Source organism: Citrus clementina, unplaced genomic scaffold, assembly GCF_000493195.1.
Source record: "Citrus clementina cultivar Clemenules unplaced genomic scaffold, Citrus_clementina_v1.0 scaffold_7, whole genome shotgun sequence".
Lineage (NCBI taxonomy): Eukaryota > Viridiplantae > Streptophyta > Magnoliopsida > Sapindales > Rutaceae > Citrus > Citrus x clementina.
In genome coordinates this window covers 16,791,728-16,812,100 of record NW_006262075.1, presented here as the reverse complement: position 1 = coordinate 16,812,100, position 20,373 = coordinate 16,791,728, and the positions used below count along the sequence as shown (strand labels likewise).

The window sequence follows — 20,373 nt, the reverse complement described above, 5'->3', positions numbered from 1 at the left end:
TCTTTGATTGGAGCGACAGTGTCATTTGAATTCGAACAACAGCGTGGTGCGGCGGTGGTGCTACGGCGAGATTCGAACGAATTCACGTGCAGATTTCATTTTTCCATTTAGGTATTCAAGTGTTTGAGTTGATGGCTCTATAAAGCCAAATAAATAATAATAATAATAATAATAATCTATTGAAATCATTTCCATGAAATCTGGAAGTGTAAAGGCGTTGATGTGAGAGAGTGTGATTAAGAGGGTAGTGGAGATTGTGGTGTTGAATTGGTGAATTTAGGAGATGGGCTTTTTTTTTTTTTAATTTGTTGGCTTGTTTGTTGGTTTTTATGTTTGTGTTCTGTTTTCTAGCAATTGTTTTGGGAATGAGGTGAATGTTAAGAATTTGGAGAAGAATGTAAAAATATTGGCGATTTGAATTTTTTTTTTAAGAAAAAGAAAATCATGGCTGATTCTTGCAGGAAGAAGATGATTGCTGCTAGAACAGTTAGTTACTTTTTATTTTTCCCCAATGTTTCACTTTTCCAACTCTTGGTGATTCAGGGAAAGCCTGAGTTGGTGGCTGATGATGAAACCAAGATGGCACAGATGGTTTGCTCTCCAACAAACCATGAAGAGTGCACGGCTTGTGGAAGTTAAAGGAGCGAATTCTGGTTATATTCCTTAAATATATATATATATATAGGTTACAGACCCTTAATTGAAGGGGGCATGTTTTGATAATATGGGTATCTGAAGTATGATTAAATAACTTTAACATGAAGTAACTTAAAATGCTCTGTATAGCTTATGTGTTAATATATCTTGTTAACTGTATAGCTCCTATTTCATACTGGGTTGCTGTATTAAAGAGTTTGAATACTGTGGAACCGGAAGTAACGGTGAAAATTTATTGAATTAGGTTATGACAATTTATTGAATTAGGTTAATTACAATTAACGCTAGTGTTACTCATGATTGCAAAGTTGTATTTTTTGGTTCGATTTTGTCCTAGGAATGATATGAGAAGTTTGAAATATGGTGCGTTACTTAAGATTTTATATGCCTTCTTGTGAATTCATGCATACTTACTCATGTCTCACATCTTTTCATTGGGTGCTTAGAACGCATTTTGGTACTTGCATGCAATAACATTGAGGGGTGAATGGTGATGGCCTCCTTAATTGGAAGAAATGAATGAATGGATTAGGAGAAGCCATAGTGAGAGTGGAGTGCATTTGAAATTCCTATCACACCCATTTGGATGCACTGTTTTCCACTCTTTAAATTTCCTTTATCCTTCAAATTAAGTTGAAAGTAGTTTTGAATTTTGATGATGGAGCCTTAGACTCTTGAAAATCTTGAAGATTGCGATGTTACTGAAGAACATGAAGATGGCGTGATTGCTGAAGATGCTGAAGCTGGTGTTGCTATTGTTGCTGCAATAGTGAAGTTGAGGTTAGTAGCAGCACTGTAAATGGCGGTGCTGTTGCTGCTGAAGAGAGCCCGCATGGTAAGGGATGATATTTGACATTATTTATGGGTATAGCATAATTGTTCTTATTCTAATATTCAACATTAATTTTACAAATGAAGAGAAGCCTTAAGATTGCTGCTTGCTAGGGAAAGAATAAGTGAAGAGAAGCTTAACCAAATCTTAGAAGACATGCTTAAAGTTTTTTTCCCAATAAAAAGAGAAGCAACATCGCAAAGACTACTTATTGGGGCAAAATTAATATTGGGAAGAAGAATAATCCATGGGAAAATGCTATGTAGATGCTCCTAAGATAGAGATATATGAGCCTTGTAACTAAGTTAATATCTTGGTTACTAATTATAGTGAAGCACGTTTATTTAGATTCTCATTAGGTTTATTATTTTCTTGGAACTTATTGTGGACTAAGAATTTAATATGCCAAGTGAATTGTGTCTATTGTACATCAACTTTAACATATAATAAATCAATAAAAGATTCAATTTTAACAGTACCTGTATTTACATCAATAAGAATTTCAGAGATACTATAAATATCAGTTTGTATATTTGAAACCCTAGTGTTCAATAAATTTGAAATTTATTAATAAATTAATATTTTTACATTATAATTTATTAATAAATTTTATATTTGTCAGAATCCTATTTCCTTCTGATACCAGAAGGAAATAGGATCGAAGGATGGATGTGTTTTCGTAAAAACTCTTTATTGTTTACTTTTGATAAAATAATTGGATCGTGGTTGGTTTATTTTAAATAAGCTTTACCGAGTTTGGTTATGGAGTTCTTTGGATCATACAGTGATCAAACAAATTTGAACGCAGTTGGTCAAATTTTTAATAACTAATTGGTACGTGGCGTTCTTAAACCAGATCGATGCTACACAAAGTGAAGCCTTTGGACCCAGATCTGATTTAGAACAGATCAATAGTCCGCACGTTCGGGTTTCCAGCCGATATACCAAATCAGTTTTATTTTACCAAATAAAGTTAAGTTGCTTTAAACGTGGTTGATTCTTTTTATTGGGCTATTATCAGATTTAGATTAGGTTCTTTTAGAGGTTTGGGTACATACACAGTACCAGATCCGGATCTCGGAAATGGTGCTCTGAAGGAATGGAGGGAGAAGAGAAGATTTACAACTGAGGATCGAGATCCGGTCTCTTTGCCTCAGAGGAACGTAGAAATTTTATGGCAGATCTGATAAAGACCAGTCTGCAAGCATGCTTTGAAAAGAAAAGTACTTTAAAAATAAATTGCTGGAATTTAAATGTGCATAAAATTAAATTGCAGAAAAGTAAATTGCAGAAATTTAAAGTACATGGAATTGAAATGGCTTTAAATTAAATTGCAAGTGCTTTAATGAAAAAAAAAATGGAATGCTTACATTGATTGCTTTTCTTTGTAGAGAAGAAAGGGAAATTATGGGAAATTAATCTGAAGACAGGAGAAATTCCTTTTTGTCTTCGGATTCCAGATTCCTATTCCCAGAGAGAGAGAGAGAGAGTTTTAGAGAGAAGGAAGAGAAGTAGAGAGAGAGGCTCTGAAAATGAGAAATGAAAAACCTGAGGAGTCTAAGTCTTCCTCTCGGTTTATATACAAAAATCTTTAAACTGTTCACTGTAGCGGGACTTTAAGTGCACAGTAACATCTGGAACGTTGCACTGTTCACTGTAGCGGGACTTTAAGTGCACAGTAACATCTGGATCGTATCTTTGAATAGTAGAGGCTTTGTACAAAAATTGAAATACGATACGGGTGAAGAGACATGTGCGCTCTCACTTGTGTCCAGAGGACCACCCGAAGAAATACTAGAAATTTTTTTTTTTAAGTAAATAATCAAATAATTATTTACAATGCTTTACAGGAGAGAAAATGCCGAAACAATCATTTTTGTTTTCATCTCCAAGGGAAATGAATGGCTCTTCGTCTTCATCATCATCTTCATCTTCAGAGGAGTCTGCAACTGAGGATTTTGATCTTGAGGCGAGGAGTTGTTCCATAGCTTTGAAATATTCATCTTCAGTTTTGGCGCTTGCCAATAGAGACTGGGCTTTGGATTTTTGGGTTAGGAAGGTCTGTTGGGCTTTAGAGGCTTCCAGGGTTGGTTGTAGGAGGTTTTTAGAGGAGAGCCAATCTTTGATCATGTTAACAGTTAATTTGGACTGTTCATCAAATTTTGACCACCATTTGACTTTGAAGGTTCTTTGAAGGATGACTTGGGACTCATGAGTATGAAATCGGAGGTTCCACATCCAGACCCATGGTAGGAAGAAGTTTGTACAAAAACAGAGAAAGGGGGGAAATCTTTTCTCTGAGTCAGAAGGATTATAATGGTTTTAAAGAGGTTTAAACAATTTGTGGCATTTGGAGTTAGGATTTGAGGTATTGGTCTGAAGAAGTTCCACCAATGATGAAACCAATTTGGTAGGCTTTGGACGGTTATTTTTGAATTAAAGAAAAATAACCAAGAATGAGATTTTTTAGGGTTTTGGATAAAAAAGGTGTTATACCAGGCTTGTTGGTAATCCCAGTAGGAAAAAGTCCGACAATGTGGTAAACGGGTCTCAAAATTTAAAGGAAAGGTTTTGAAATTGTGGAGTAGATCACCCCACTGGTTTGGGCTCAAAACTTTTAAGATTGTGGCCGTGGAATAAGCCGGCTCAGAATGGGTTTTATCAAGAAAGAAATGCTTGAATTTAACGGATTCAGTTATTTCTAAAATGCTTTGATAGTAAGACTGGGGTTTTGTCAAATCCCATGGTTTGAAAAACCAGCCTTTGGGAAAAAACTTTGAAATGCTTTGAAAATGATCAGTATGGTAAAATCCATCTTCCATAGAAAGAATGTTTTGAAAATGGGTTTTATCAAACCAATCAGAGGTTTTCTTTGAAGGTGTTGGCTGAGAAAGCACAATTTGAGAAGATGAGCTTTCAGCAGAGACAACAACATTTTGGGAAGAGGGTTTTGTAATTTCAATTTCTTTTTTAGGAGAAATTTGGCTTTGAGAAAGGTTTTGAAGGGCGAGCATGAGCTCAGGGGATTTTGTAATAGAACTCATCCATTGCTTTACTTGGTCATCAGAAGAAATAGATTTGTATTGGGCTCCATGTTCTTCAACCATTTCTATCCAAGATTTAATGGGCATGGCAGAAGAAAGTAGTTTTTCTTTAGAAGGGGTTGACTGGGGTTCTTTAGAAGGTTCTTGAGAACCAGTAACTTTTAGAACTGCTTTACCTTTATCTTTCTTCTTTGGCGGCATTATCTATTTTGAAGAAATTCTCTGGTTAGAAAATCAGGAACAGAATTTTTGTCACCTTTAATAAATTCAATATCAAAATCAAAAACACTTAAAATAGCTTGCCATCGTGCAAAAATCTGTTTTGATGCAATGTTTTGAACATCTTTTTCTAAAACATGTTTTGCAACTTTGCAGTCAATTCTAAGTAAAAATTTTTGATTTAGTAAATCACTTTGGAATTTAGATATGCATAAAACAATAGAAAGAATTTCTTTTTTGATAGTAGAATAATTTTTCTGGCAATCATTCCAATGTGCAGAAACATATTGTACTATCTGTTCTTTGTCATTTTCCTTTTGTTTTAATATACCTCCATAACCTATATCAGATGCATCAGTTTCAACAATTTTAGGTAAAGCATGATTTGCAAGAAATAAGCATGGAATATTTTTCACAGATTGCTTTATTAATCTAACAACTTTGGTATGTTCTTCTGACCATGCAACAGGATTCTTTTTTAACCTATCATGCAAAGGTTTAGACATCCTATTGATATTAGGGCAAAAATCGAGAACATAATTTAGACTACCAAGAAATCTTTGTAATTGGGTTTTGTCCAGAATTTTGTCTGGGAATTTATCTGCAAACAAAAGTGATCTCTCTATTGGAGTGATAGTTCCTTTGGAAATATGATGACCAAGGAACCGGACATTTGTTTGGAATAAAGAAATTTTTGAACTAGAAAGGGCTAATCCAGCCTTTTTTGTAACAAGATAAAAAGTCTTTAAATGTTTGAAATGTTGATCAATACTTCGAGAAAAAATCAACACATCATCAATATAAACGATGCAAAACTCAGAATAGGGATTATAAATATCGTTCATGATTCTTTGAAATTCTGAGGGTGCATTTTTCAAACCAAAAGGCATTACTGTCCATTCGTATTGTCCAAAGGGAACAGTAAAAGCTGTTTTATATCGATCTTTGGGGTGAATTTGTATCAGCCAAAAACCAGACTTCATATCAAATTTGGAAAAAATGAAAGCTGAACAAAGTTTTTGGAGAAAATCTTTTTTATTAGGTATTGGGTACCTAATCCATTTTAAAGCTTTATTCAAAGGTTTGTAGTTTATCACAAGTCTAGGTACGCCTCTTTCAATTTCAGAATTTTTATTAACATAAAAAGCGGCACAAGACCATGGGGACCTTGACTTAACAATGAGTCCTTTTGACTCTAAATCTTTAATTTCATTTTTGCAATGTTGTTCCAATTCCATGTTCATCTGGATTGGACGTGCTTTAGTGGGTATTTGTTTTTCATCAAACGAATTTTCATAAGGCAAATCTACCAAATGTTGTTTTCTATTCCAAAAAGCAGATGGTAAATCGGCACATATTTCTTTTTCAATAAGGCTTTTGAAATCGGAGATTTTTCTTTGTATAAAATCATTTTGTAATTGACTTCCAATTCTTTGGAAATTCAAATCTTTTTGTAAACAAAATAAATCATCTTGTTTGGACTTAAGAATGGCATTAATTTTATTTTGGTAAACAGAACAAGCTTTGACAATGTTTAGATTTCTAGTCTTTGGTATTTCAATAAACGGGAAAACAAGTTTTTCATTTTTTGCTTTGAAGGATATACTATCATAATTGACAGTATATGGAGTTATAAGATTTATAAAAGGAGTTCCCAAAATGATGGCATGATGAATATCATTTGTGAGGACAAAAGAAGTTTTAAAATCAAAACCATTATTATGGATTGAGGCTTCAACCTTGGAACTGACATTCAGTTTTGAATTATTAGCGGCAGAAAGTCTTTCTTTTGTTTTTTCATGAAATCTTTTGGGGACGATGTCTTCTCTAATGCAATTTAAATCGGCTCCAGTATCAAAAAGGGCAATGGCGTCCATTGCAAAATCATCAGAAAAGATTAAAGTGACTTTAATCAAATACTTTCTTGTGGTGATTTGCTTTAAAACAAATAGAAAATCATTGGGTACTGACTCAATGTTTTCTACTTTAATATCATCACCATCATCAGGATTAGATTCATTGTCTGAATTATCCTGCAATTGTTTTTGTAAAAGAAGTTGGATAGTATCAGAATCACTTTTTTGTTTTTCTTTTAAATCTCTGATTTCACTTTTGATTTCTTTTATCTCTTTCTGAAGATCTTGGATATTAGGAACCGTCTTCTTTGTTTTCTTTTTATCCAAAATTTGAGTAAGATCATAAGAATTCTTTTTAACAATTGGGACTTTAGAAGTCTCGGCTTTATTAAAATCCAAAGTTTTCAAAAGTTTATCAAGATATTCTTTTTGAAGATTTGGATCAGAAATATGCTTTACAAGTTCAAGAAAAGTTTCTTGGTCTTTAGTCAAAACATTGATTTTCTTTAAATATGAATCAGATTCAGATTCACTACTGCTAGATACAGAGTCATCTGAGTCAAAAAGCTCATCAACTTGATATGGATCACTGTCTCCCGACATGGAAGATTCGGAATCAGAAGATTCGACCAGAAGGGGGGCTAATTTGGAAAGGATCTCTTCATCGAGGTCAAGTTCAGGAAGCTTTTTGTTCATCCTGCAATAATTTGCAGTATGACCTTTCATGCCACATTTATGACATATAGCTTCTTTGTAATTAAAAGGGGTTTTTGGTTCCGCTCTAAACTCTTTTCTTTTAGGGAATTTGGATTTCTTATAAGGCCTCGAAGGTTTCTTATAAGGAAGTTCCCTAAAATTACGGAAGGGTTTCCTAGAGTTTTTTGATTTGTAATGTTTCCTGCGAGGTTTAGTAGAACACTCGTCATTACAATCTTTGGAATAAGAAGTTTTAAAGGGGTCATAATTGAATTGTTTGCAGAAACCGCCTAATTCTTGTTTAGACTTCTTAAGCTCCCACTTAAGTCGTTTCTGTAATTTCAAATCTTGACAAATCTTTAAACTTTCTTTATTGACAAAACTGACAAGTTCACCATAGGTAAGCTCGTCATAAGGAATACGATTATCATAAAGGGCTTTGATGGAATTTCTTACTTTTTCACCTAGAAGGGTAGGTAATCCAATAAGAAATTTTTCTTTCCAGGTTATATGATTTGCATCATCCCTTAGAAATAGTCTGGTGAAAAAAGAGGTTTTGTAACTTTGAAATTCACTAAGTTTCCTACATCTTAAATTATGTAGTAACTCAGCGTTTTTATCACGAAGGTGTGAAGGGTCACCAATGAAATGGAGGGAAATGGTTAAAATTAGAGTAGCAACAGCATCCTGAATTGGATTGTTGAACTCATCAAGAATAGGGAGATTAGTGAGAAGATGATCCCACCAACCTTTTAGTTGACCAGTAAAACCGGCAATTAGGAATTCTGATATAGCACGATCAGAGGTTCCTGCTTGGGTTTTATAGGCATTGGCTGCCATTGTCATTTGTTGCAACAATCCTAGGATATTGTACTCAGACATGCCGTCAATATTCCACTCATAGACTGAAGATGCATTATATCTGGATTGATTTAATGCACTTGGTCTATTATCTATTGCTAGATCCGGTGGAGTCTTGACAGTAGGAAGGGCTAATTCCCAATGGATTTTGTTGGCTTTAGGAGTAGGTTCCTCTTGGAAGGCTTCTACGTCCGAAGAGGCTATAGAAGTTTGATCATCTTTCTCTAATACTCCAATCTTGCTAGATTGAGGAGTATCAGGGGCTATCTGAACTTTGCTAGATGAGGAAGAAGCAGCTTCTATCCTATCTAATTGTTCTCTAATGGCTTTAGCAAAATCTGATTTTGACTCTTGAACAAGCTTTTGGCTAGTTTTCGAAACCTGAAAGGGTTTGAAAATAGGTTCCTTAAGCTTTTTGTCAGAATCCGATTTTGTTGGAATAGGTGAAATTGAAGGAATAGTAATGGTTGACTTCTGGATTTGGTTTTCTATCCTAGTCAATTGCTTTCCAATAGTATTTAAGTTAGTATTACAGAAATTATTCTGTTGAATAATACTACTTAAATTACTATCAGTATCGTTAGGCTTAGGGATTTTGTAAGGTGAAGCTCTGATTTCTATAGGAGGTTCGCCGTGGTCAACAGTTATACTCCGGAGGGGTGGATGCTCAGAATCGACTGTTCTATTACTTTCGGAGAGTTTCCATTCAGTGGTCTTCTTCCTAATAGTAATAGGGTTTGACTCTTTGAAGGGGTAAGAGATGTTGTTATTAAAAGAATATATCTCGAACCAATCAAAAAACAATATATGAACTTGATGAAGATTCACAAATTCATAATAAGTTTGTTGGATTTCTTTTCTTTGATTTAAAAAGTGTTTGAAAAACCAAAGTCTTTTTTCTTTGTTTAAATCAGAATAAAAGTCTTTATGCAGAAAAGCTTTATCCAATTCAAATTCCTTTTCAATGACATTAATAACATTTTCTGTAACAGCAGAAAATGTAGGGGAAGTTGGAGGAGAAGGTTCTTTCTCTTCCTGCCTTTGTTCATGTTGACTACTAGTGTAAATAGGGTGAGGAACACTAGTGGCATAGTCAACAGATCGTATAGAAGTGCTAGGTATATCTGAAGTTGAAAACCTAGGTTGACTTTGAAAAGGAAGATTTATAACAGAAGGGATTTTTGTAAATTTCCTTTCTAGTGAAGGAATACTTGAGCACGACTCTTTATCAGAAAATCTAGTTGAAGCAGATCTTCTAAATGACAATTTGACTTTTCCATCAGAATATTGAGTCACATTTTGCAACTCTGTATTAGGCTCAAGTTGTTTTGGAATCGCTGGTGGAGCGGCTCCTTCAAGAATCCATTCTTCTGGAAGATGGACATCTTTCCATTGAATAGGTTTTGGAATGACAGTGTTGGCTCTAGATAAATCAGTCTGCAAGAGAAGAGTCTCATCTCTTTTTTACTGGAATTTATGTTGTGTACTGAATGCAGTGATCATTGCCTTATATGAGATTTTAAAAATTAAGGCAACTGGGATGGATCCCTCAATCATATTATAATTATGAGTTTTGATTTGTAAAATCATGCTTTTCAAAATATTTTTATCTTTAAGTGAAATTGTTATGTTTGGATAACAATCAAATGAAATTGGACCTTTACAAAGACTGGATTCGATGCTACTTAGCAAAGAATCATCAAAAGAGATGAATCGCCCATCTCTTAGGACAGCAAGGATAGAAGTATCCAAGCCTTCTTTGGTTAAGGGTTTTATACCGACTTGAATTAGTCCGATATGAATATAATTGAAATTCTTTTCTTTTAATTTCTTTAAAGAATGCTCAGAAAACAAGTGAATTGTTTCAAATGGATTTGAAAGAGTTATGTCACGTTCTTCAGTCTTTATAATGTAATCACTCTTTAAAAAATCAAGCTTTTTTGTTTTGTAAATCTTTTCTTTAGAAATTTTTGGAAGTTCCCAACAATCAATTGCTTTATCAAAGTTCTCAATAAAGAATTCTTCTGAACTCACAACATACTTTGAAGCACTAGTCTTCCCGGAAGAAGAGCTAGAAAAGGATGATGTTCTACAGTGTATAGGGTCCATGAGTAAAAACCTATGGTCTATCTATGGTTTTGTCAGAATGGCTACAGGTATGGTTTTACAGCCATAAACAGATGACCTTATCCTATGGCGGGACTTACTACCAGTAAGGATTCACCACACAACAAAACTTCAAAATAAAACACAAGTCTTTAAATACAGAACTATAAACTGCTTTACACTATCCTCCCCTTGGCTCTGATACCAGAAGGAAATATACAAAAATCTTTAAACTGTTCACAATACCAGATCCGGATCTGGTACTGTGTATGTACCCAAACCTCTAAAAATATTAATAAATTAATATTTTTACATTATAATTTATTAATAAATTTATAATTTTTATAACTAATAATAAATATTTAAATATGAATAAATTCGAATAATATTAATATAAAATTAATAATAATATAAATAATATGAAATATTAATACAATTTAAATATATTAATATAATATAATAATTTATTTAAATTAATCAGAAAAAATAATACAGTACAGTGTAGCACCAAACATTGTACTACATTGTTATAATACAATGCTAATGCAATACAACATAATATAATACACCAGCATTAAAATAATGCAATATAACATAATATATAGTATACCAAATGCATCCTGAAAGAAAGTAATGCGACCTAACTAATTACGCGGATCGGTCAAAATTTGATTATTCACATATTCTACAACTTAATTGGTCTAAGAAGATTTTGGTTGCAAATTCCAGAAAGTTATTTTCATTGTCCCTCTCAACACGGTTTAATTTCTTGAATGATGGAAGAATGATATTAAGGTCAAATGCTCAAGTCTTTTGCACAATATTCAGTGCCCAAAAAAAAAAGGGGGGGGGGTCAAATGTACTATGCAAGTCATTGTGCTTTGACTGAAAAATATCAAATGCAATCGTGGATTTAGCATATGGAGGAAAATATGGCCAGCGACCAAAAATCATATATAGACCACATCTTTTTTCCAAATCCATTATTGACTAGAGTTACGTTTGCTTGCTTGGGTCATTTTGGCCTCGGGGGCTAGGATCTTAGAATCAATGATTTTATTGCATCAATGAATATTAGACTTTAAATGAACAATAAATAAATAAAAAGCAAGCAAGTGCAACCATATTATTGCCAAAAACAAAATAAAATCCGACCATATGACGTTAGTCCGATTGAGAAAGTGTCAACCTAAATCAACCATTTACTTGACTTTAATACAAAATCAAGCAGAGAGTTTACTTTGTGTCGACCACCAAATTCGCTAAGAAGTCCCCTAGCAATTACTACAAATGGAAGCAAGTAGCAAGAAGCAAAAACCCTTTTGACATTCATTATAAAAGCTAACTCCAATAGGCAAATGGACTAAAACCTTCCTTATCATCTTATTTATCTATATGTTCTCAACGTCCAGAGCTCAAACACCACAATCCAACATAACCACAGGTTCCACTCTTTACACAAATTCCTCTCCAAATTTCTGGCCTTCTCCTTCTGGTCATTTTGCTTTCGGATTTTACCCTACGGGCAATGGCTTCAGGGCTGGAATATGGCTTATTGGCAGCGGCCCAGCAAATGACATAATTGTTGTATGGACTGCTCGACGCATAGACCCCGTGGTCTCATCTGGTGCTGCTCTCCAGTTCTCTGTCGATGGCAGCAGAGTCCTGCTTCGCAACTCCAATGGCGAAGTCCAGTTGATAGCTGAGCCTACTCGAACAACTGTGGCTGCTGCAATACTTGATTCTGGTAACTTTGTGTTGTATGACTTAAGCTCTCAAACTGTTTGGGCTAGTTTTGATAATCCAACACATACCCTTTTGGTAGGCCAAAAGCTAGCTACAAATTCAGCGTTATATTCAAGCATATCTTTAACCAATCAATCTACTGGAAACTTCAAACTCTGGATGCAATCAGATGGGAATTTGAATGCATTTCCACTGAGAAGTATCCAAGAAGATAAATATGGTTATTGGTCATCTTATACCTCAGGTGCCGGACATAACGTAACTTTGAATTTAGACCAAGATGGCACTTTATATCTTGGAAATTCAACTGGATCTGTTGTAAAGAATTTAATTGAAGGTAGACTTTCAGTTAATAGGACAACCTTGTATCGAGCTACTCTTGATGTTGATGGCGTTTTCAGGCTTTATCAGCATCAAATTGGGACTAGCAGTAGCTTTAGCTCCAAGATATTGTGGGTGGCAATCGTTGATGAAGATCGTTGTGCAGTGAAAGGAACTTGCGGATTGAACAGCTATTGCAGCCTTAACGGTACAGGCATTGATTGTTTTTGTCCTCCGAGATTCATTTACATTGATTCGGAAAAGCCTCAAGAGGGCTGCAAGTTAAATTCCACAATAGAAGATTGCCTTGAAGACAAGAGTGGCAACAGTTACAACATTTCTCTTCTAGAAAACACTTCCTGGGAGCGCGATGAGTATGATATTGTCACTCGGACTATTAGTGAAGCTGATGATTTGTAGAGAACAGAAAAGAAACTTCAGTTTAAGAGGGGATGTTAGTGAAGCTGCTTAATATGAAGAACAGAGGAATCGAGTGCAGTTTATTCAGCTGTGCTTGACTACAGCAGATTCACTTCCTCAGCTGATGTGGCTTGGTGACGTGGCTTAGTTAGTTACTCGGAACAAGCATTCTTCGTATGTGTGTAACATATTACTAACAAACGCAACAAGCTGCTCTCATGACATATAAATATCTGTGTAATCTGTTTAGATCAATAATAAGAAGTTTCTCAAGTTTTCATTATGATATTTTCTTTCATTTTCTTTTAGCTTTCTCGCTTGCCAAACATAAATACTTAAAGTTCTATCATGGTATCAGAGCCATCAATGGCAAGCATGATTCAATCTAATACTTTTTATAACTTTGTTACACCTGTAAAATTGGATCAGAACAATTTTATTCTGTGGAGAACACAAGTCTTAGCATCAGTCAAAGGAAATGGGTTAGAAAGTTTCATCAATGGTGGTTTGAAATGTCCAGGGCAATTTCTTCCATTTACTAGCGCTAGTGAAGCTTCGTCATCAAATGTAAGTGAGCTACGATCTGCAAATCCTGATTTCATTGCTTGGGTGAAAACGGATCAACTCCTCTTGAGCTGGATGCTATCATCTATTCAGCAAAACTTGCTGTCAACTGTGATCGACTGCACTACTTCAAAACAGCTTTGGGATTCACTTAACAATATGTTCATTTCTCAGTCTCAAGCTCGAATTCAAACTCTTTGAATGCAAATCCAAACTATTAAGAAAGGATTTTACTAAAATCAAACGAATAGCTAATACATTAGCCTTAGCAAGAAAACCAGTAGAGCTTAATGACTTCGTTATGCATGTGTTGACTGGTCTTGACTCTTCTGATTATGAGTCCTTGACAATTGCTGTTCTAGCTAGAGAAGGAACCATTACCTTAGATGATCTGTATTCGTTGTTTCTAAATCATGAAAATAGGATTGAACAAAAGAAAGGCAAACTTGCTAGTGATGTTATGCATCATATGTCAGCAAATATAGCTTAAAAAGGTTAATATTCTGGTAAAAATAACAATGGTTTTCAGAAAAACTTTGGAGGTAATTTTGGTGGTGATAATAGTCCAAATGGTGGTTGTAATAATAATGGATCTCAAATTGCTGGTGGAAGAAATTTCTCAGATGTTGTCTGGCAAATTTGCTTCATTCCTAGACATGGAGCAAATAGGTGCAAGAACTGGTTTAATCCTTCTTTTGTGCCTCAAAAGATTTTTGGTAGAGGGAATTTCAGAGGTCAATATGGTAAAGGCAGGTCTTTTAATAGTTTTGGAAGGGGCTCAATGGTTCCTGGTCCTCATTTTGGATCAAATTTTGGAAACTCTTGTATGCCGAGGGGTGCTGCTTTTCAAGCTACTATGGCATACTCAGATCCTGCTATCATCTCTGGTTATCCTCCTTTTAACTACACCATTGGATTTAATAACTTTACTCCTGGTTACACTAATAGATTCTCACCATATGCTCCTGGTTTCACTAATGGAATGCCTAGTACTTCAGCTCCACCAACTCAGCCACACTGTGCTGCAAATCCTGAGATTGTTGAAGATCGCTCATGGTATATTGACAGTGGAGCCACAAATCATAACACAAATGATTTAAGTAAGCTTGTCAATTCTAAAGCTTATATTGGTAATGAACAATTATTGGTTGGTGATGGAAATGCATTGCTTATTGAACATGTTGGATCAGTTCAGCTTGTCACAAACACTTTTGAATCACTGCTTCTTAATCATGTTTTACATGTACCAAAAATTTGCTTAGTGTTTCTAAATTGCTTGCTGACAACAATGTTACACTTGAATTTGTTGGCACATCTTGTTTCATTAAGGCCAGGAGCACCGGGATCATCTTGCTTGAAGGAGTTGCTAAAGGAGGCCTCTATAAAATCAAAAGTCCAATCTCATCCTCCCATCCTCAGTCTGTTACTCAGTCAGCTGCTGTCAATACAGTCATTCTTAGTCAAAATAAGTTTCAGTCTCTTTTTGTTTATCTTCCTCATTCAACTTGTGAAAAAATTAGTTCAAATTCTTGTCAGGGCAGTGACAAAGTTTATTTGTCTGTTGTGACTGAAAAATCTCTTGATGTAAATCTTCTTCATAGAAGATTGGGGCACCTGCCATTCACACATTAAAAACAGTTCTAAATTCATGTAAAAAGTTTATTGATATCAATAAAATTCAAGAGTTAGAATTCTGTAATGCATGTCAGTTTGGGAAGAATCATATGCTTCATTTTAATTCTGTTAAAACCATTTTTACAGCACCATTACAACTTCTTTATGCAGATCTTTGGGGACCTTCTCATGTTGTTTCCAGCCTAGGTTACATCTATTACATGTCCATACTTGATGATTTTAGCAGGTTTACTTGGATTTTCCCATTAAGTGCAAAATCTGATGTTCTACCTGTATTTGTTAGTTTTAAAAATTTCATTGAAAAACATCTACAAAGAAACATCAAGGTTGTTTAAACAGATGAGGGTGGGCAATTCAGGTCTTTTTCATCTCTACTCAATAACTCAGGGATACACTTTAGGCATTATTGTCCTCACATCCATTATCAAAATGGAAGAATTGAGAGAAAACACAGGCATATTGTTGATATTGGTCTCACCTTAATTGCCCAAGCTCATCTACCCTTACATTTTTTGTGGGATGCCTTTCATACATCAATCTTCTTGATCAACAGACTTCCTACACCAACTTTACATAATATCTCTCCATATCAGAAACTTTTTCATCAAACACCAGATTATTCTACTCTTAGGATCCTTGGTTGTGCATGTTTTCCTTATCTTAGACCTTATAATAGACACAAACTTGAGTTCAGAACTGGGAGATGTATTTTTATTGGATACAGCTCTCATCATAAGGGATATAAATGTCTTCATTCATCTGGGAGGGTCTATATTTCTAATCATATGATCTTTGATGAAAAATCTTTTCCTTATGTTCCTGGTATAGATTTTTCATCAGTTACAGAAGTTGTTCGAATCAATTCTTTAGTTGAGTCAGCTTCTGAGTCTTCTTCTGTTACATAATTCCAGGTTCCTTTAACAGCAACTTCAGCAGCTGATCATGTATCTCCAGTTTTCAACTCTCAGGTATTGTCTCAAAATTTTAATGCACATAATACCTCACTATCACACTCAACTATTGCCATACTTAAGATCTCACCATTTACTTCTCATTCCCATAATTCCCCCCTTCAAATTCTTTCTGCACCTCCTTCCATTGGTAATTCTATGATAACCAGATCAAAGAATGACATTTTCAAGCCAAAGTCTTATCTTTATGTTCTTTTAGCACAAACCTTTATCTGATCCATTATGGTTGAAAGCTATGCAAGAAGAGTTTAAAGCCTTAAAGGTTAACCACACATGGGATTTAGTTCTGCCTACTGCTCTTGTTAAAGTAGTTGGTAACAAATGAGTTTTCAGAATCAAATACAATCCTGATGGAACCATTCTGAAGTACAAAGCAAGGTTGGTTGCTAAAGGCTTCCATCAGACCCATAGTGTTGATTATACTGAAACTTTTAGTCCAGTAGTAAAAGCATTTACTGTCAGGGTAGTTCTAAGCATTGCAGTCATGAACAATTGGGTTCTTAGGCAAATAGATGTCAACAATGCCTTCCTAAATGGCATTCTTGATGAGGAAGTGTATATGTCACAACTTGAAGGTTTTATTGATTCTCATAAACCTCAGCACATTTGTAAACTAAGGAAAGCTCTCTATGGTTTGAAACAAGATCAAAGAGCTTGGTTTGCTAGACTTAAAACAACTATGCTGTCTCAGTGGCATTTTCAGAATTCCAAGTCAGATAATTCACTCTTTTATAAGAGAGAAAATGGTCACTTAATTCTAGTTTTGGTGTATGTGGATGATATTATTGTTACTGGTTCCTGCTCAGTAAAAGTTCAACAAGTTATCCAAGATATGCAACAGACTTTTGCCTTGAAAGATATAGGAGAACTCAGTTACTTCTTAGGAATTGAAGTTTCTAAAATTTGAAATGGAATTCATTTGTCTCAGGCTAAGTACATTGCTGATGTTTTGGCAAAGCATGATTTAGTCAACTACAGTCCAGTGCCAACACCTATGTCTACAGGCCAGCAGCTAACAAAAGCTTCAGGTTTTGAGATTTCCAATATCTCTCAATATAGAAGTATTATTGGAGCCCTGCAATATGTTACTCTCACTAGACCATAAATAGCTTTCACTGTCAATAAGCTTAGTCAATTTCTTTCCAATCCAAGAACTGCACATTGGGAAGCATGCAAAAGGTTGTTAAGATATCTAAAAGGCACAATACATTTTGGTCTGCAGTTCTATAATTGTGGAGCTATGCAAATAAATTATTTTACTGATTCAGACTGGGCTTGTGATCGAGATGATAGGAAGTCAGTTGCTGGTTTTGGAGTTTATCTAGGTGCTAATCTAGTTTCATGGTCATCTAAGAAACAAGCAGTTGTCTCAAGATCTAGTACAGAAGCTGAGTATAAAGCTTTGGCTCATGCTGCATCAGAGGTTATTTGGATATAGTCCTTGCTTGCTGAGCTGAGAATTCAGTTAAGTGCTACACCAATTATATGGTGTGATAATCAGGGTGCAATAGCATTGGCTTACAATCCAGTTTATCATGCTAAAACAAAGCATGTTGAGCTGGACATTCATTTCATCGGAGATAAAGTGGCATCTAAAGAGTTAGTTGTTTGTTTTGTGCCTAGTGAAGATCAAACAACTAATGTCTTAACTAAAGCTCTCACTTTCACTCAGATTCATTATTTGCATAGCAAGTTAAATGTTCATCCTAGAAGCCTCAGCTCAAGAGGGGATATTAGTGAAGCTGATGATTTGTAGAGAATAGAAAAGAAGCTTCAGTTTAAGAGGGGATGTTAGTGAAGCTGCTTAATATGAAGAACAAAGGAATCGGGTGCAGTTTATTCAGCTGTGCTTGACTGCAGTAGATTCACTTCCTCAGCTGATGTGGCTTGGTGACGTGGCTTAGTTAGTTACTCAGAACAAGCATTCTTCATATGTGTGTAACAGATTACTAACAAACGCAACAAGCTGCTCTCATGACATATAAATATCTGTGTAATCTGTTTAGATCAATAATAAGAAGTTTCTCAAGTTTTCATCATGATATTTTCTTTCATTTTCTTTTAGCTTTCTCGCTTGCCAAACATAAATACTTAAAGTTCTATCACGGACAAGTGAAGAAGCTTGTTCAAGGGCATGTTTGGAGGATTGTAATTGCGTCGTGGCAATGTTTCTGAACCAACTGTGCTTTAAACACAAGCTTCCTTTGAGATATGGGAAAAAAAAATAGTACAAGCCAGAACAAAGCTCTGATCAAAGTTAGAGTTAGTGGCTTTTCTAAAGGTGGAGATGAGGTTATCAATAAGACAATCAAGAAAATTGGCAAGGAATTTGTAATTGTTGTTATTGTTCTAATTGCCTTTTCCCTGATAATTTTCTTCTCAACTCTGTATTTTGTGTTGGCTCATCAGATGTGGAGCTACAAGATCATCTCAAGGCAAGTGAGTTCACCTGATGTATTTGAAGAAATCAAGTTGAGGTCATTCAGCTATGAGCAGATCGTGTTGGCTTCCGAAAATTTCAAGGAAGAGATTGGCAGGGGAGGTTCGGGGAGGGTTTACAAGGGCTGTATTAATGGTGGGAAGGAAATTGCAGTGAAGAAGCTAATAAAGATAGTAGAAGAAGGTGAAAGTGAGTTTCGAAACGAAATGAAGATAATCGGTAGAATCCATCACAAGAACTTGGTGGACTTGGTGGGGTTTTGCAGTGAAGGATCAAACAGGCTTCTGGTGTACGAGTTCATGAGAAATGGTTCGTTGGGAAATCTTCTTTTCAGAGCCGAGCAACGCCTAAGTTGGAGTGAAAGGAGAAGGATTGCGTTAGAGATTATGGAAGGGCTACATTATTTACATGATGAATGCGAAACCAGAATCATCCACTGTGACATCAAGCCGCATAACATTCTCATGGATGAATCTTGGAAGGCCAAGATATCAGATTTTGGACTTTCCAAGCTGTTGAAGACCGATCAAACGAGAACATACACAGTTTTAAGAGGGACAAGAGGGTATACAGCTCCAGAATTGCACAGCCGCAACAATCGTATTACTGTGAAAGCGGATGTGTATAGCTTCGGAGTCATGTTGCTTGAAATTGTTTGCTGTAGAAAGAACGTGGATGAGAGTTTGAGAGATGATGAAATTGTTCTCATTGACTGGGCTCATCAATGCTATGAAGCTGGGGAGCTCCAAAATTTGGTAAGTGATCAAGAAGATGTTAACATGGAGGAATTTGAAAATTTGGTGAAGATTGGACTTTGGTGTGTGGAGTGCGAGCTAAATTTAAGACCAACAATGAAACAAGTGATCTGGATGATGGAAGGAATTGTTGTTATACCACACTACACAAGACAATTGTTGATGTTGAATCATCCACTGGATTTTTCCGCACAGTATATTTCTGACAGCTCCATGTACCCTCGGTAATAATAATAAAAGAAAAATAAGATTAATTTTTTTTCAAGGGTGGTGATTTAGGACGAGTTTTCGGAGTCTAGAAGTACTTAATCTTATTTTAATTGGATTTTGATTTATTTAGATTTTGTCTTGTATCTGTTATTTTAATTTAATAAGAGTTTGAATTTCTTTATTTTTATTCAAGGAAGTTTAGAAATAATTGTATAACGTCATTATTTTAATGGTGGCTTTATTGTGGTTGTTGTAGTTTTTACGGCATTAATTTGATCGTCTTTTGTTCATTTTGAATTCAAATTCTCTACTCATCTAAACTATACAAAACTAAATAAAAATAGACCCCTTGACTATATTGTTTACATAGAGGTTAATCATTTGCATATTAATTGAGTATCTAGTATGCAACGAAGATATTGGGACAATAATATTATAGAAAACATTTTCTAAATTTATTTTGTGAAATACATCTCATTAATAAGTGATAACCCCAAATATGAAAAAAGGGAAAAAATAACATATTTGCCAAATTAGAATTAATTTTCTAGTAGTGAACAATTGAAATATTCAGTAGGATTAATTATATGATTTATTATTTATACAGCATTATGAAATTCAAACTCAAACAATATCCAAATTAACGGTAAAAAAAAAAAATCCATCCAAGTTTTTACAAATACCATTTTCAGAGGAAAAAAAAAAGAAAAACTTTTTCAAATACCATCAGTCCATCGCCTGTCGCTAATGTTCCTCAATGTCCAATAGCCACCTCATCAAAACATGCTGACACATCCAACTTCCACCAACCAAGAAAAATCCACGTAATCATAAACAAATCACCCGATGTCGGCAACCGCCACAATTGGCAAACGTCAGAATTTTATTTTGTTGAAAATAAGATAATGAGTAAAAACGTCTAGGGTCCCTAGATTTCAATTTAATCGCAGTTTAAGGCCATGGTTTCTAATTACCATTAATGCTATCCAATTTTCAGAAACAAAATTATTAATTTGAATAATATTAAGAAATGGTAGAAC

General features: G+C 34.9%; 1 protein-coding gene across 1 annotated transcript; it reads left to right on the top strand.

The window, feature by feature from the left end:
* Nucleotides 1–3,347: 3,347 nt before the first annotated feature.
* LOC18037145 (G-type lectin S-receptor-like serine/threonine-protein kinase LECRK4) lies at nucleotides 3,348–20,256 on the top strand. Its single transcript, XM_006427761.2, is given in 6 exon segments — nucleotides 3,348–3,548; nucleotides 10,183–10,321; nucleotides 11,626–12,738; nucleotides 18,026–18,141; nucleotides 18,143–19,257; nucleotides 20,055–20,256. Coding segments are annotated over 6 exon segments (2,886 nt in total).
* The last annotated feature ends 117 nt before the right edge of the window (nucleotides 20,257–20,373 follow it).